This window comes from Cuculus canorus, chromosome 24 (genome assembly GCF_017976375.1).
Source record: "Cuculus canorus isolate bCucCan1 chromosome 24, bCucCan1.pri, whole genome shotgun sequence".
Lineage (NCBI taxonomy): Eukaryota > Metazoa > Chordata > Aves > Cuculiformes > Cuculidae > Cuculus > Cuculus canorus.
Window position 1 is genome coordinate 3,078,075 of NC_071424.1, and position 18,591 is coordinate 3,096,665.

General features: G+C 48.6%; 1 protein-coding gene across 1 annotated transcript; it reads right to left on the bottom strand.

Annotated features, from left to right (window-relative positions):
• Positions 1-2,115: 2,115 nt before the first annotated feature.
• On the bottom strand, positions 2,116-16,899 carry RSBN1 (round spermatid basic protein 1). The gene is made up of 7 exons (XM_054087787.1): positions 16,533-16,899; positions 12,204-12,874; positions 6,071-6,208; positions 5,510-5,652; positions 4,902-5,069; positions 3,870-3,978; positions 2,116-2,911 (listed from the first exon to the last, which is right to left on the bottom strand). Exons 1-7 carry the CDS (start codon positions 16,882-16,884, stop codon positions 2,450-2,452), a joined length of 2,043 nt encoding a protein of 680 aa, XP_053943762.1. The 5' UTR covers positions 16,885-16,899; the 3' UTR covers positions 2,116-2,449.
• Positions 16,900-18,591: the final 1,692 nt, after the last annotated feature.

Genomic DNA, 18,591 nt, shown 5'->3' on the forward strand with positions numbered 1-18,591 from the left:
AGTTTGCAAGCAGGACTCCCCTGGGTTAAAGCACACCAAACCGATCCCATACTCAGGTACTACAGCTGTACAGGGTTCGCTCTGCTCTCCCTCAGTCCCTCAAGCACACCAGGACAGTGTCAGCAATGCGTGATTTCTGTATTCACCTCTGACATTAGACAGCAAGTCAGTAATTGAAGGGAACGTGGAGGGACCAGGACACCATCAGTCTTGTCCCCCACGCAAAGAGGAGTCAGAGTGTTTTCTGGTGTTCCAGGTCACAGATTCCACTAAAACCATATCTTTGGAAACAACCTGAGCCACTCTGGTTGGCTTCTCTTTATCCATTTGGAAACCCACTGTTAGAATTCCCAGAGGACTTCCAAATGCACTCCCTTCCTCCCATCTCCTCTTTCCCTGTAAGCCAGGCAGGATAGAGCCCAGGGCTCCCAGTCTGTTCTGCTGTTACAGTTCTGTTTGCAGACTCAGGTGGCACCTGTAGCACCGGCTGTTGCGGCCCGGCTGCCTGACGGGTTCACCCCTGCTGACACGACCACCCGAACAGCACACACCGGAAAGGAAATGGGCACTTGGAAGACTAGCAGGCTCCCTAAAAAGGAACAAACACCCTCAGGTTACAGCGATCTCTGACTGTGAGGGGTGAACCAAAACCACTGTTGCCTGCGAGGAATTTTCCTTCGCACAATCCTTAAAACTATGGAATTCCTGGAAAGAACCCACTGAGAACAGCCAGCCCGCATCATGTGAATTTCTGCTATGATCAAATCACACCCCTGCAGGAATCACATTACTTTGCATCATAAAAGCTCTCCATTCTAACACCTTATTTACACAGATTACTAAACGAGTCACTACCACTTCTATCTGTTAATTAGATTTAAATTGAAATGTTTCCTAGTCCTCATTTTGGTACCAAAGACAACACATACACACACGTAAGGAGCAACACAGGCTCTAACTAATCACTGTGCTATCTTCCAAGGATTATTTTCCTACCAGTTTAAAATACTGACCTCTACACTGAGGCGCTAACATGTATATAAAAGCCTACACAAACAATATTGCACAAAGTAAGGTTTATAATAGAGTAACATATTTTAGAGACCCTTATAAAGAGAACAGTAATCATTGATATTAAAAAGATGCACCCAGAACGAAGACAGCATCTTTGCTCTTGTTGAATCTGAAATAGTGTTTCAGCTCTTTCCTACCCTGGTGAGGATCAGAACAAATGAAGTTACCTGGAGACAGCGTAAGCCACACCGAAACCAAACCTGTGCTCAAAACGCAGGAAGAGGACAGGGAAGGAGAAAGGGATAGGGCTTTTCCTTCTGATGACCGGAAAGGGCAGCAATAAAAGTGGAGAGTGAAAGTCAAATACAGATCACACGTTAACATCCAGAAACACTGCGAGGCTGTTTAACAACCGCCGATCGCTGACACTCTGCGTATTTAGCGCGTGCCACAGATTTCTCCACAGTACCTGGGCACCCCGAAGCTACACATGGAAACAGCAGTCCAGCGCCATAGTACTTTTTATTGTGAACAGCAATACAGAACTTCCTAGAGCAAGGACAGCCTCGCCGTATAAGGCGGCTCCCAAGGCAATGCGATTATAGTAAGTGCATCAGTACACGGGGAAGTGTGGTTCCGTTGGACACAGGACGACCTGATCAAAACCAGCTGCCAAGTTGGTTAGCAGTGTAAAGCCTTAAAGTGCTCAAAGGTAGCGGGTTCCTCCACAAGACGACCGAGAGGTTCTCTAATTGGGACACTAGGATGAATCACGCTTGGGGAAGATGTGTTTTGGAAGCAAAAACCCTCACACCGAACAATGTCAGCAGTGCTATGGGAAGCGTTGGGTCAGTAAGTCATCGCCTTTCAACAGCTCAGTTAATTTCAAAGATCACCTTTGTCAGAGCGGCGAGAAACAGAGCGGTTTCTACAGCCTGTGTATAGACACAACTGTGATAAACCAACAGGTCAGGAACAGACATACCAAAACTCCACAAATCATCAAAAGTGCTGTGCTTTCTCTCTTTTTTTAAGCAATTAAAATGAGGTGGGAAAGTCACTTCACAGGTCTTCTACAAAAGCATCACTTTCTGGTGCAGATTTAAAGTAAAAGCAGGGAGGTAACACTGACCAGTACAGTCCAATCACGTTATATTCCTGGAGGAATTTCATTCTGACTGACGAGATATTCCATCTCTTTATTTAGACAGAAAGAAGTGGTAGACCACCGTTACAGGTTGTACTAAGGGGTTAAAATACAACTTGAATTTTGCATAATCTGTGTAAAAAAGATATGCTTGACATTTTGGAATGTCACCTTTCTTTATAGAATTATAGGCAAGATTTCTCCAATAAAACATAAGCCAGTTATAAAACTATAACTTCACATCAAAATCTTAAAAAGTAGTTAAAAAACCGCTGGATTATGTACATATCAGACAGAGGAGCCTGCACGATCCTGGGAGCTGTGTTGCTGAGCAGGCTCTGCTTTAAAACCTGGAAGGGGCCGGGCCACCTGATCTGGTTGCGCAAGTCCTGATATTGAAGAGAGAGAGGAGGAGAGCAGCCCTGCCATGAGCTGCGTTCCTAGACCTGGTTCCTCCGGCTCTACTTTGACACTCACGCGCTGGGGGTCACCTCCAGGCTCTGTCTTCCCAGGAACACCACTGTCCAAGCTTGAATCGCTCTCTGCGTTTGGAGAAGCCTCCTCCTCAGGGTGGTACTGTTTGAGTCTGATGTGCCAGGCTAAGCTGCAGACGGCAGACACTGTTTTGAACTGATGAATGACGTTTCTAGGGATGAAGTAGATGTCGTTGTCACACAACTGAATCCGAGCATAGCGAATGCCTTCCCGTCTCATTTGGTTTAGTTTGGCTTCGTCCACCCATTGAACACACTGAGAGAAGGAAAGATGGCAGAGTTAGTGGTGTACTCTTTAAACGATGCAGTATTGCCCGTTTTCCATGCGCTTCCTGTCTGAATCAGAATGTTTCTGTTCAACAGAGAACTGGACTTTCTTGTGAGACCCAACCTCAAGCACTGTGTCCAGTTCTGGAATCTCTAACATAAGGAGGAAATGGAACTGTTGGAACGGGTCCAGAGGAGGCCACAGAGATGATGTGAGGGCTGGAGTATCTCTGCTGTGAGGACAGGCTGAAACAGTTGAGGTTTTTCAGCCTGAAGAAGAGAAGGCTCCGGGCACACCTTAGAGCAGCTTCCAGTTACTGAAAGGGCTACAAGAAAGCTGGGGAGAAGTCGTGGCTGCTCCATCCCTGGAGGTGTTCAAGGCCAGGTTGGATGGGGCTTTGAGCAACCTGATCCAGTGAGAGGTGACCCTGCCCATGGCAGGGGGTGGAACTGGATGGGCTCTGAGGTCCCTTCAATCCAAACCATTCCATGATTTTAATTCTAATGTGTTCATCTCAGGAGAGGACAATCAACAGTGAAGAGCATTCTAAACTACAGTTGAGAATGGCAGGTTCTCGACACAGTGCCAGCTGTTCTGGCTGACAGGATGAGTTTAGACACTGTCACAGCCCAAGAAAACAGCAGCACATTAGAAAAGCAGGAGCCGGCATACATGAGCTCCTAACAACATTCAGCTACGGCACAGATCATCACTCCATATAGACCTCAGCATGGTGGGAAGGAGAAACAGCTGGACTAGGTGACTGCTGTGCTCCCTTCCAACTGAATTCCTGTGTTATGGAACAGGAAAAGGGAAACTGCCCAAGAAAGCTGTGAACTGAGGGCCACCAAGGATACAGAATGGCTGGCGGCTGAGGGAACCTGAACAACGTCAGAAGGCAATCCCAGGGGCTAAGAATAAGTTGTTGCCAAGGCAGGTTCCATACCTGAGACACTGGAGGCTCGTGCAGGTCCAGCTGAAGCCTCTGCACAACGTCAGTGAAGTCTTCAGCATGAAAACAAACCACATCTTTGGTTATACGAGGCTGGTCGCTCCTAGGAAAGAGGAGAAGACAGAAATTTTTGAAGCATTTTAGTTACAGAGAACTACAGCTCTTTCTAGCAGGAAGTTTCATTGAACCAACCACTTACTGCAGTTTGACACTGCGCGCCCAACACCATCACTGCTCGATACACCCTTTAGATCAAAAAGATGATGTAATTAATAGATACCTTTTTTTTTCTTGATGCATGGACAAATACTACACCCAGATGTCCAAGAACTAGGTTCAAATTGCCTCTACCAAAGCTCTCTATGTTCTAGGAACCATAATTTGCATCAATTCTTCCATTCCATAATTAGAATGATTCTCTATTAAAGGAAGAATGCAAAGTAACAAAGTAACTCCGAAGCAATGAGGAGCCGAGTTTTATTCTACAGCTACAAATCAAGAGCAGAGAAGTTCTGGCACCTCTTATTCATACAAAAATCTAATGATATTGGTAGTGACACTATCCAGCTTCTACCGTAATTGCTACAAACAGCAATGATGCAAGCCTGGTTTCCGTGCACAATCAGCAGCAGTGTCTTCAGTACGTGAAATGAGAAAGCACTTCAGCCGTGAAGTCGGTTATGTCAAGTTCTGAGCTGGCCGTTACAGCTGTTAGCACTAACGTACCCATCCAGGAAAAGACTAGTCGCAGATCATGGTCCAGGCAGGGTCTCTAAGGCTTATTTTGTATGTAACTATGATTTTCTGCTAACTGCTGAGACAACTCTCCCACTGCCTCGAGAAGAGGAACAAACAGTAGGTATGTAGCTTGTGCTTTTCAAGTTCAAGATAGATTGATTTATCTCAACACAGGATTTAGACCATTTCTTGGGTTAGGCTCATTTTTCAAGGAATTCTCTCTTTTAAAGAGAGAAAGTGTTTAGAATTGTCCCTTCCACTGAAGAGCTGCACTTTAGCGGTACTTACCACTCCCCGAACTGCACAGCCTTCAGAACCCCGACGGCAGCTGTGCTCTGCCAGTCAAACCCCTGGCCCACGTGGTCGGCGTGCGCTCTGGTTCTGTCCTCAAACAGGACTTCGCGGGGCTCACTGGTCCGAGGTAGGTACTGGAGATTCTTTATTTCGTTCATTGACCTACAGCATGAGGGAGACACACTAACGAATGTTTCTGACTACTCAAAAATAAATATTCGTATTTAAATAATCCTTAAGTGCTGTGTGCCACAGGCTCCAGAATCAAACACTAACACACTCCCTTCTGATGTCTTCTAGGTGTTTATTTGACACAAGATTGAAACAAATACAGCAAAGTACAATTCAGGCCATGAGATCAAACTTTATAAAACAAATCCAATCACCAAAAAAGAATTTTAGTTCATTTGTGCTGAAAGAATTCTTCCAGGAATTTAATGGCGTGTAAAGCAGTTACTCAAACAGATACCAAAGTTTGGTTATTTGGGAGTACTTCCAAAAGTTCTGCTTGAAATTACAATTTAAGTAGGCTTCTGATACTTTATCTCCTAAAATTTATTCTAGAGCCTGCTCTAGATATAGAAAGAAAAACAGAACATTACCGGCGCCGTTTGAACGGCGATTTTGGCATATCAGCTGTCGGGATCATCTGCTCTCCGGGTCTCACCCACATTATGGGGCCGTCGTCGCTCTGCGACCTGCACTGCAGCCTGAGACTGGAAAGAGTGCCCCAGGGCAAGGTCATCTGCAGAGAGAGAGACAGGACAACCCACAGAGCAGAACACCGCGTGAGATAAAAACATCCAACAGCGCATTTGGTAAAACTGGTTCACATTGGCTGTCAAAATAATTGCACAGAAACTAAAACCAGTGTGAGAAGTAAAATATATTCCAACGTAACTTTATCGAACTTGGGCTTTAGGGAAGTGGATGATTAGGTAGTGCCTATACACAACAAACTATATTTCAGTTTTTAGTTATTCACACAACTGCGGCTGCCTAATTCCATACCTTTCATTTGGACACAGGAAAGACCTCACTACCCCAAGTGAAAAACACAAAAAAAATACTTTATGGCTTCTAATTACTTAGAAATACATGAAGTTTAGGAACTGCTTAACACCTAGAGCACCCTCAACAAAACACCCCAAGTTACTGCTTACTCTGAGAAATGGAGATTCTTCCAACATATCTAGAAATTCTGGGAAATAGTCCCCAACTTCTTCATCCACTGCTCCAACAAGGCTGATCTGCCGCATGGGTCCTGCTCGGTAGGTGCCACAGCAGTACGTTCGATTGACCTGTGTGCCAGAAAGAGAGAGACAACGCCACCACAGCTTTAGTTCTGTGACAAGAGATGAAAATCTTAGAACAGATGCCCGGAGGGTATCCTAAAAGAACTCCTGTCTGCAGTACTGATAGGAAACCCTTCTGCAGTTCAAATAGCAGCAAGTTAGGGCCACGAGGATGATCTGACAGTTGGAGCACCTCACCTATGAGAACAGGCTGAGAGAGCTGGGTTGCTCAGCTTGGAGAAGAGAAGGCTCCAGGGAGACCTTAGAGCAGCTTCCAGGACTGAAAGGGGCTCCAAGAAAGCTGGGGAGGGACTTTTTAGCAAGGCCTGTTGTGACAGGACAAGGAGCAATGGTTTTAAACTGCGGGAGGACAGATTTAGACTGTACATAAGGAGGAATTTTTTTACACTGAACGTGGTGAGGCACAGGCACAGCTTGCTCTGGGAGGCGGCAGAGGCCCAAACCCTGGAAGCATTCCAGGTCAGGTTGGATGGAGATCTGAACAACCTAATCTGGTTAAAGATGTCTCTGGTCCTGCACGGGGGTTGGACTGGGTGACTGTAAAGGTCCCTTCCAACCCAAAACATTCTGTGGTTCTAAGTTAGTAGTTGTAGTTGACTAATTCAGGAGCCATTCAGCACTTCTAGGCTGATTTCAGAAATCTACCGTGCAGTTTCATTGTGACTCAGTCTTTCACCAGCAAACCTAAATCCTGTCCAATCTGCGCAGCTGACAGTTGCTCCTCCCCCTCACACTGTACGCTACTGAAATACAGGCTCTCCTGATGTCAGTCTTGTCCTATGGGTCCCTTCCCCGCGACTGCAGTGCAAAATCGAAGTGTTCTTCATGTGGTGGTCCTGATAACATTGCCATAGCCTACACACAAAACTGGGTCAAAACACTGAGGAAATGAGCAACCTCACTAAAAATCCAGTATTCATGTACACAATTTTTGCTTTACCGCTTGCAATATAAGTGGCTTCCACTGCTGTGGCCAGAAACACTTCAGTCTCACTCACAGCTCTCTGCCATCCTCTATAGCACAGCCTGACCCACTTTCCCAGGTCACTCGGAAACTTCCCTTGCCAGTTCTCTGTTCCTGGAGGAGAACGGCTGGCAGGGTTCCAGCATCACCCAGTCCCTCCCATGGACTGCAGCTGCAACATACCATATGGCCACAGCAGGTTGTGGGCAGGGGCAGCAGCCACCCAGTCTGAAGAGATCCAAAATCATACTTTAATCAGCCTGGTTTGTGCACTCAGTTATGCCTGAGCCCCAGCCTCCGTCACTCAACGGTCCCTCTACATCCAAGTGGTTCTGGTGTGAAAGAAAACCCACAGCTGCTCCCTATGGCTGGGGAAAGGGTACAAAGGGGAGGAGGTTACTGGGGATTTGTGATTTTAGAGTCACAATCAGAAAGCACGATGCCTTCCACAAGCTTACAGATGGGTACATGAAACAGCTTCATTTTAAGGGTTTTAGTTTTAAGTTCTGCAGTTTACCCAACAACCCAAGTATAGTTAAACTACTCTGTGAAGTTGTTAGCAGCAAACGAGGACACACTAATGAAGCAAGAGTTACGGTTATTGCTGCAATTTCATCCTCTAGCAGCAGCCATAGGTATTTAGCTTCTTAATTCCAGGCATTTAGCTCACTCACATTTAGCTAAGAAGTCCCTCCCCAGCTTTCCTGGAGCCCCTTTCAGTCCTGGAAGCTGGTCTAAGGTCTCCCTGGAGCCTTCTCTTCTCCAGGTGACTCCTGTTTCCAGAGTCACCCTCTCTTTAGTTTTGTACATATGCAGCTGGCAGTTCAACCTTGATTGCACAGACTTGCACTTTAATTAAAAGCTAAATAGGATGCAGAGACAACTTCACATATAGCTTTATTCCTCCACCTCAAGCCAACTGCAGCTCCCCATCACCCCTGCCTGCACGTGTTCAAGTTCCCAGCCTACACCACTCAGAGTTGCTGTGCAGCCCACTCCACCTTCAGGCCCACCGAGCCCAGCAGCGGCTGAATGCACACGCACAAAACCTCCACGTTTGGCCATACGGGTTTATGAACCACAGGCTGCGCAGTCTTCTCAGCCACTGCCCTACAAGAAGCTCAAGTGTCTCTATCCCAGTGGAACATGACTAGTAAGGGCCCATATCTCACATCAGTGAAGCAGAAGAGTTGTGGCAGCCAGCTGGAATGCAATCCAGAGCAGCAGTGCTGGAAACCATAGCACTGGTCCGATTCTGTGCCTCTACAGGAGATGGCAGGGCTGAGATGCTCTGCTTCTCCAGCCCGGTACGATTCCTGGCCTGGCTCTATGGACCTCAGCAGGGATGGTCACTTCCACCAGGCAAGATTTGTTCCACTGAAACCACCTGTGGAGACTTGCTGGTATTTCACAGGTGTCTGCCACCAATTAAAGTGAATTGTAATATCATGCGCAGTGTGTCCTTGGAATGTTTTCAAAGGGATTGAAAAAGTAGAAGCTTTAACATTAGGATTTTTTTAATACACTAGAATGCAATTTAAAAATAGACAAGAATTCAAGAGCTATAAAGGAGACACTAGAAATACTTCAAGGAAATCTTGAATTTCAGTGTTTTAGTAGTTTATAATAGTATTTAAAGGAATTATATACAGTTGAGAATTGAAACCAGGATGTGTTTACACTGAACAGATGTACCAGCGCATGGCAGGCCCCAACAGGCTGCAGCATTCTCCTCAAGTATCTCTGTCACAGGGGAAGTCATCTGCTGGTTTAACATGTCATAAAAAAAACCACAAAAAACAGGCTCCTTCACCTATCATTTCTACCTCATCTTGCACTCCCCCAGATCAATACAAGTGGTATTAGACCACTAGTTAAGGCAGAGGTCTCAAGAACAGTGGCTGTGCTAGGAGTGTGTGTCTACTAATGAGCACTGTCTAAGAGAACCTGCATCTCCTGGGACACTGAGCCACCCAGCTGCAAGAGAAAACCCTGCTGGCTGCACCTTCTCTCAAGCTCTCCAGACCTCCCATTCCCCAAGTGCTCCACAGCCACCTTCACAGCCACCTTCTGTAGAATCCTGGTGCCATCCAGCATGGCATGGGTCCAAATGGCTCAGATGCTGCAACCTGATGTTGTTGATTGTTCACAGTAACATCAGGTTTATGGTTGTTTGTCAGTGCTCTTTCGCATATGGGTTGTTGATTGGTTTTGTGTTTTAGTAAAACACTGTTTACACGCCCCTCCTGAGCAGTCTGCATCACTCAGTGCTGTGCCAGTGATTCAAAAGAACTCTCCTGAAATACCGCGTGAGCGGGACAGGACACCTTCACACATCTCTCTTTTCAGAGAGGGAAGATGAGGCTATGAAATACCTGAAGTCACTTTGTTACACCCACTGGGACCTCTTTCGATGTCTCTTATTTTGGTTTTGAGTTCATTTCTTGTTTCAAAACTTGGCCTGGGCCTGTTTTGCAGAATCAAACCCTATAACCCAAAATAAGTTATAAAGCAGGTATGTTTATTTCCAGCGCTGGGGTGCAAGGGGGTTCTCCTCTTCGCCAAGCTCTAGTGAACGCTCCCAGCCCCCCTTGTCTGCTTTCGCACATCAGGCCCTTCCAGTTTACATGGCTGTCAGAAGTTAACAGCTTCTTACCACAGCACCTCCATCACTGTGCTTTGCTCACTGCTTCTCTAAAAACACCAGTGATCTCCTGAGCAAAAAACAGAGCACTGAAGCAGAATCATTTTAATACATGGAAACCAAGCAGTTGTACTACAAATACACATCAGGATGCTTTGTTACAAACATCCAGTCTCCACTGCTCCCACTGCCCTGAGAGCAAAGGAGCTCACCTTACAAGGAAGTTAATTATCACCAGTTTTTTATGATGTCTTCCAGGTTGAAGTCCTTATTTTGGAGACATTTCCTTCTACAACTGAGTTTCTCCAAAAGGTACACAAACCAGCTGCACACAGTACAAGCCAAAGGTTACACTGACCTCCAGTTAACCTGCAGGTTACAGATCAGTTTTGATTTCTTGACACCAAGCATGCAGCACTCTAGACGACCTGATGCTCAAAATCCCCTCTCCACAGCACAGTTCAGAACAGCAAACAAGTTCCTGCATGCAGAAGGTTCAGCCTGGAATGGAGGCGACTTAACCAAGCACCTTCAATTACAAGTAGTATCAGTATCACAGCACACAGCAATACCCTAACAGGCTTAATCTGCAAGGGAACAGCTATAAAGTGCTTCTGTATAATACAATTTCTGCTACAGGAATGTCCAGAAAAGAAGCGTAGCCAGCCTGCCCATTCCTCAGCAACGCTGTCGAGGCACAGCAGTGACACAGCCAGATGCTCTTACGCCACTCTGCCCAAAGGTAAGCTGGCTCGCCAAACAGGAGTCTCAGCAGCAGGCAGCTACCACTAAGCTGAATACATCCTGAAACCCAGTACTGCCCCATCACCGATGTTCTCCAAGGAGCTCCATCCCAGCATCTGCAGAGCAGTCACAGCTCCATGCGTGCCTGCCCAGAGTCAAACTGCACTCATGCCCTTCACCATGAGGATCGACCAACCATGCTGCAGCTGGGCCGAGAGCTGTTCTATACCAACAGAACCTCGTGTCATGACTCAACCTTAATCACATTTAGGCAGTACTTAAAATAGAATTAATTGCAATGCCAGCACAGACTAACCCAGTGAAGCCTCTCATTTCTTACCATGCATCCCCCTCCTGTATTTACAGGATGAGCTACCCATGTTCACACCACAGACACCCTCTGAGACCAAGGGCAATCCTTAACTCCCCAATGGTGCTGTTCAGCCACTCGACGGGTCATCATCACATGTACACAAAGCAAATCAGAATCCAACCACGATGTCAAAGCACACGGACAAATCACCAATGCAGGAGACTTCAGACCGTGACCTGCCAACAGGTTTCACACCCACAGAGCACAGGCAGGCACTGTGCAAGTGTTCTGTGCCAGCCACAGTTTGTGTGCCCAACAGGCAACCTGGGTTTTGAGTACCAAGCACTCTGATGCAGCTCCGTCAGCACAGAGAAATACTTAAACCAAGAAATAGGAGCTGGTTTAAAATAAGCACAGCAGCAGCTGTTCACAGTCAAGTTAATGAGCAAAGTGTCAGAATTACTGATTTAATGGTATCTGTGCAAGTGCTGGAAAGTACTCAAACTCCACAAGTGACCATGCAGCAACATTCTAAGCAGGAAGCAGCTTTATTCCACCTGAAACAAATTTACCAGCACTGTGACATTGCTGTGCACTCCCAGACACTTCCAAGTCCGATCAGGAGTCAAACAGGGGTTTTTCACATGGCAACCCTGCAATTGGCTCCACTGTTACTGTTGCACCCACTTATGTTACACAGACAAACTTGTTATGTGTATAAGTTCCCTGAAGATACAGTTTGAGAATTTCAGATGGTTTCAGCCTACTATGGAAGACAAGACCAAAAGCCTTTCCAAAGGCAATTAGAAAGCTGCTGTTCTACCCACCTTGCTGAAGCCGGGAAGTTTAAACATCCAGCATCAGCTGCTGACAAAACCAAGATGTTAAAAACTATAAGCTGTGAACAATACACTGAAACCTGAAAAGTGGGCTCACTGCAAAGAGACCCAGGGCTGCTGAGCCGAAAAAGTAGCATTTGTAGCTCTTCCTACCTATCTGTCCATTGCTTTGGGCAACATCAGCATTCTGTGGTTAGAAAGTTGCCTGAAAGCCTGCAAGATGAGCACAGATCTTCCTACATGTCACAGCCAGCAGTGACTGGAATGTGACTGACCAGCTGCCAGCAGGCACAGCCAAGCTATAAGCACACACAGGAACAAACAGCACAGCAGCACTTAGCCCAGCAGCATCTTTTGTCAGCTGCTTAGGAGAAAAATACCGTGCCTCACCTATTTCAGGCCACTCCTGCTCCGGATTAAGGGGATTAACCAAATGTAGGTGTTGTGCAACTTTCGTGCCTTTAAACAGCTCTTACCTGAGAGTGAAAGTTTGAAATCGTTGTCGTTTCAATGTCCTTCTTGCCCAAAATTTCCATTTTCACTGGAGTGTTGGGAAAGTTAAAAGCAAAGTAATCCAGGAAGTCAGGTAAGTAAGCGGCCGCCCCGTGCACTATGGCCAAAGCATAGTAAGCCGCGTTTTTATCATTTTCGCTGAATGACAACGCAAGGAACTCTTCTGCAAACCTCTCCATCTCCACTGGAGACAAAAATGAGAGTTCATCCATGTACGCGTGAAGGACCAGCGCGCCGCCATTCGACTGGTGCTCCTCGTGAATGAAGTTACTAAATTTAGTGCCAGTTTTCAGGAAGCTACTGCGAACAGAATGCTCCTGGTGCGTCACAAACGGCGTTTGTACTCCCTGGGGCACCCGGTACTCCTGCATGCCCAAATTCAGTCTGCAGAGCTGCTCATCCTTCAGGTATCTGAAGGACTCCTCGTTCATTTCCAGGCTGTCACACTGTCCCTGCGACAGAGCCTCTTTGTCGATGCGGGTGAGACCAGCACACACTGTCTGCACCTCTTTGTTGTACATCTTCAGGCGTTTCCCCCGCACGTCTTCCCTGTGTTTCTTTTTCTTTTTTTTCTTTATCTTCTTCAGAATAAGACTGTCATCGCGCTGGGATTTGCCATTCTCATCCAGAGTTTCTGGCAGCAAGGGAAAAAGAGAAGATTAGAGCTCTGCCGTAGCAGCACATTCACCCAAACAGAATCAACCCCTCTCACTTGCTAAAGCTCTCTGCTCTCAGGAAGGCTGGCTAACAGCAACACCTTAACTTGTGACTTATAAGACTTAATTTTACAACAAAAAAACACAGCATGTCTAGTTATTATGCCAAGAAAGCCTTGAATTAAGGAAAATATTCAAATCTCTAGCTTAGCATTTTAGAAATATTTCATTTTTTAATGGATTTATCAGAATACCTTTAGAAGGAGCCTATATTTCAGACTATCTATAATCAAGTACAGCAATAACTTCTGACATTTAAGGCAGTGCCACACAGGGGAAGAGGATAAATAAGTATGCATAACATTTAAACATTATGAGTATCCATTACAGAACACTTCCCCGATTCTGGATACACAATATAGAAGCAAAACAGAGTGCAGCTGAAGAGGTACGAGCATTACTGACACTGAGAGGTAAAAATACTTCAGGCGGTTGGCACCCTAGCCAAATCTTAAGAATGCTGATCTCTTGTATTAAAAGAGCCAAATTATCATATCTTCACATCGTTTGCCAGTCTCATAGTTCAGTTAATTCAGCGCTAGAAATTAAGAGGTGGATTTTCTGGGGTTTTGTTTTTAAAGGTTAATCAAGCCGCAAGAGGCCAAAGGCTGAGAGATAAAATGTAAAGAAGTCCTCGTGAGCAACAAAACAATGACATTTTGCCTGTCTTGTAGGAATCGGAACTACTCCAAAGCTATTTATCAAGTGACAGTGGCAGATAGAAGCCGTGATGGTCCAGCTGTTAAACTCAGTTCCCAAGACAAGAATTCAAATTGCCCGAATCAAAGAACTGCCTCATGCCAACAACGCACACAGCCCTTCACGAGCTGTGCTACCAGGACAACGACAGGGATCAGAACTATCAACTGCTGAAGGCACTGTTGGACTGGGAGATGCAGAAGCTGAAGTCTTCCAGTTTCCTAAAGCACGGGGCTTTGTTCTAGCAAAGTTTCCTTTCATTGTCTGCAGAGCTATCACATTTGTAGTCCCTCTTTATTCTCTGGCAGTACTTGGAGAACAAAACACCTTACACTGATCTGTGAGAAAAAGTAAGGATAAACACCTGCAGCATCAAGTTATTTATCCAAACCGCAGCATTTAACTCCATCATTACTAGTTTGGTCTCAGAGCTCATTAGTAAGGATGTTTGACCTCCATAACAGCCCAGTGTAATGAACAGAATTACTCACAAAGCAAAGAAAGAGTTGATTGCTTAACACTAGCTCCATACAATTGTCTTGGGACCTGAAATGCAAGTTTTCACAGTGCTGCTGCTGGCCCTTACAAACAGCAAATGCCCTCATTTTATATCACAGACAGGGAAACCAGGACGAGAAAGGCAGCGTTACCTGCTTGGGAAAGGCACCCAAACAGAGCTTGGAAGCAGAGGCCGACCCAGTCACTGAGCTCAAGTACAGACACTGCTGCCCTGACTGCAACAAATATATGGATCACACAGGAGAAATGTTCCAGCAGGGCCCGACATTCCAGGCTGGAGCCAAATGAGAATTTCATGCCACCACTGAGCTAGTGGGAATACTTCCCTGTAGATGGTTCTAAGTTAATTTTTGGTTGTTAAAGGTGTCTTGATTTTAGAGACAGTTTAAAAGCCTCAGACACACACCAGTTTTAATCCAGAGTATCTTCCCATTTGAAGATATTCCCCAGTAGCAGACCTGGCACTCTGCATTTTGAACCTCCAGCGAACACTGTTTTCAGGATAAAAGTGATCCTGACCACTGCTGGATCCACCAAACCCGAGTCCCACTGCTGCAGCAACAGCAACCTCTGTGTCAGTGAGGCGAGACAGTGACACCATGGGAATGCACAACCACCTTCAAGGAAATACAGCTTTAATTATTCCTTCAGATAAGCAGCGAGCCTCCAGCCCCTCAAGCACAAAGCCACAGCCAAGTCATCAAACTATGGGCTCCCACAGCAAGGTGGGATAACAGCGGTGCCAATACCTCAGCCTGCCTAGAACCACTGGACATCATAGAATGGAGCAGGTTACTATCACTAATAAACAGCAGAAACACTGCAGGTGTTCACTGTCACGTGCAGCCAAAGATCGGAACAGAACAGTCAAAACAACAGGCAGTTTAATTCGATCACAAAGAAATAAAAAGTGAGAGTGAAAAACAGGAAAATAAAATCCAGCCCCATCCCCAGGACTAGCAGTGCAGAGCTTCAGACTCCCAGCCCACCAACAGCAAACATGGAATTCAGGTGCAATTTAAACAGTGTTTAAGCCTTCATTAAGGGAAGGCCTCACTTGATCCCTGGGTGAGAGCTGACATACAGTGACACTCCCAGCCCAGGAAGATGCACCACTTCAGTAGCTTTCTCAAGCTTAAGTATGACATCCACAGCCCAGGAGCTTTCACAGCCACTGTTCAAGTACAGTGGCTTAGACTCATTCACCAGCAGTGAAAAATCTGTCTCATCACAGTTCTGCCTGTTCTAAATCTAAAGACAGCACTACTGTGAGTTTACACTACAGCCCTAACTTCCACAGGCACGTGCGGCTTTGGCACCATCCCTTCACACACACTGGAGCACAACTCACAACACAGCAGCTCTGCAGCTGCTTTTTATCTGTGCTGCTCACACCGAGAGGCTTTTTAGTACCAGGAATACGTAAGCACAACTAGAAGAGTCATTCTGCACTGTTAAAAATAAAAAAGCATGCTCCCTGAAACCCATGTTTTGCCCTTCCTACCAGGAAACCACTGGGCAAACATGAAAAAATAAACCTGGCAGCAGGTTCCCAGTTCCAGAACGCCTTGACAGAGGCACAGTAGGTGCAAAGCTCCGTTACTGGGGGGGCTGCGCTGGGACCCACAGGGAAGGCAGTGTGGAGGGGCAGCAGGGACAGCCCTGAAGGGATTCCCCTGCCACCCTGGGGACGGGGTGGCCCTGCAAGGACGCCAGGGGTGGCACGGGGAGAACGGGCAGCCCCGCAGGGATCCCCGGGACAGGGGCAGTAGCAGGTGAAGGGCAGACCCGCAGGGATGCCAGGGGCAGTGTGGGGGACAGGGGCAGCCCCACAGGGATGCTAGGGGACAGAGGCAGCATGGGGAGAAGGGGCAGCTCCATAGGGATGCCTCTGCCGCCCTGAGGACAGGGGCTGCCCCGCAGAGATGCCAGGGGACAGAGGCAGCGCCAGGTGAAGGGCAGCCCCGCAGGGATGCCAGGGGACAGGGGTAGCATGGGGAGAAGGGGCGGTCCCGCAGGGATGCCTCTGCTGCCCTGGGGACAGGGGAAACCCCGCAGGGATGTCTCTGCCGCCCTGGGGACAGGAGCAACCCCGCAGAGATGCCAGGGGTCAGGGGCAGCATGGGGAGAAGGGGCAGCCCCGCAGGGATGCCAGGGGACAGAGGCAGCGCTAGGTGAAAGGCAGCCCCGCAGGGATGCCAGGGGCAGCCCGGGGAAAGGGGCAGCCCCGCAAGGATCCCCCCGCCGCCCCGGGGCAGGGTCTGCAGGGAGGAAGGAGCAGCCCCGCAGGCCTCCCCAGGGCGGGCTGGTGCGGCGGGAGCAGCCGGCGGCCCCTCGGCTCCCGCCCCCCCCGCTCACCTCGCTGCCCGGGCCGCCCGCTGCCCTCGGCGGGGCCGTCCCGCGGCGGCGCGGCGGTGGGGCGGTGCCGGTGGTGGTGTCGGCGCTCGGCGAGCGCTGCGGGAGGCGTTAGGGCGAGCGGCGAGAAGGCGAAGAGCCCCGCGGCGGCGGCGGCGGGCGGGAGGCCGGACAGCGTCGGGCCGGGCCCCGCCAGCAGCGCCGCGCCCAGCCGGGGCCGCTTGCCGCCCGTCGCCTCGCCGGGGGGGCCCCGCCGCCGCCGCCCGCCGCGAGGCCGGCCAGGCCGGTCCCCCGAGGGCAGCGGCTCCTCCGCGGCCCGGGGCACTGCTCGTACCGCAGCGACCTGCGCAGCCATTTCAGGCGCTCCCTCACACACATTTAAATGGCCCGAGCGCCCGCCGGGCCGCGCCTGCGCCGCGCGGGGCGCGATGGGCGATGTGGTTCCTGCTGCGGCGCGTGCGCGCGAGGTCACGTGGCCCGGCTGCGGTCACGTGGCCCCGGGAGGGGCGCGGTCGCCTCCCCCCTCCCCTTCCCCCCCAACCAGTCACATGACCGGGCGGCGCGCGGGAAATGTGGTTGTATCAAAGCCCATCCAGTGCCACCCCATCCATGGGCAGGGACACCTCCCAGTGGATCAGGGGCTCAGAGCCCCATCCAACCTGGCCTGGAACCCCTCCAGGGATGGGGCAGGGCCTCCCCACCCTCACAGAAAAACATTTTGTTAGAATTAATTGATATTTTTTGCTGCAGTTGGTTTGTGTGTTGAATTATCTCGTCATAGAAGTCTTTCTTGTATCAAGAGATAATACGCAGACAATCTCCAGGCATGATGCTTAGTGGTCAAGCAAGTTGTAGCTGGTTTTAGGTCAATAACCTGTCTTAGGGCTTAGACAAAATTAATCGGGATGCTTAAGTTGTCTGGTAAGATGTAGTTGTCTTGGGTTAAGAGATAACCCGAAGAAAGTCTCTGGACGTGGACATACTCCAAAAAAATAATGAGTATTCTTTGAAGATTTATATGATTCTTTGCCTAAAACTAGTATATGTACCCCCTGCTTTGGTAAAAGGAGATGCCTTTTTTAGAAGGCCATCTGATTCAGCGCTGAATTGTAAAATAAAAATATTGTTGTCTTTGCTTTGAAGACTTTGTCCTTTTCAGTATTTTACAAGTGAATAAGTGTTTCTCACAGTTATGTCCTAAGAGCTCATCTCAGTCTCCGCTCTTTCAGCTCAAAACCCTTCCCCTCGTCCTGTCCCTGCAATCCCTGATAAGAGCCCCTCCCCAGCTTTGGTGGAGCCCCTCTCATAGAATCATATTTCAGCGCTGGAAGCTGCTCTAAGGTGTCCCTGGAGCCTTCTCCAGACTGAACGACCCCAACTCCCTCAGCCTGTCCTCAAAAGGGAGATGCTCCAGCCCTCGGATCATCTCTGTGGCCTCCTCTCCAACAGATCCATGTCCAAGTTCATCGGTTGGTGCTGCTGTTAAAACAACCACAGCCGCCACGGGAAATAAACCTTCCTCTGCGTGATATTAGGAACTCAAAGACGGCCTGGTTCCTGTCAGCGCGTTGTTCTTTGCACAAAAGGGGCACTGAGATCTCGTGAGGTGGCAGGCGCTGGGCAGAGCTGCTGGAAGGAGAGCTGCAGGAGGGCTCACAACGGAGCGGGGGAACTGCTGTTCGCTCATCCTGAGAGAAAGTTATACAGGAGGGAGAACCCAAGGAGAGGCAGAAACAGCGCATGGATCAAGTTCAGTACCAGAGCAACATCGTCTCCACAGCCTCCTCTGGACTCCATCCAACAGCTCTGTGTCTTTCCTGTGTTGAGGGAAGCACTCGGTCGATATGAAGCCGCCGTAGCATCACCGTGGTGCATCACCGCTGCATCACCACGGGACCTCTGCGTCATTGCGGGGCAGCTGCGTCACTGTGGAGCCCCTGCGTCATCACGGCGTGGCCACGTCATTGCAGGGCGGCTGCAAAGCCACGCGGGTCCCTGCCTGCCGTCAGCCAGTCCCCCAGCAGCTTCGTGACCAGCGAGCCTTGAGCGGAGCCACCAGTAC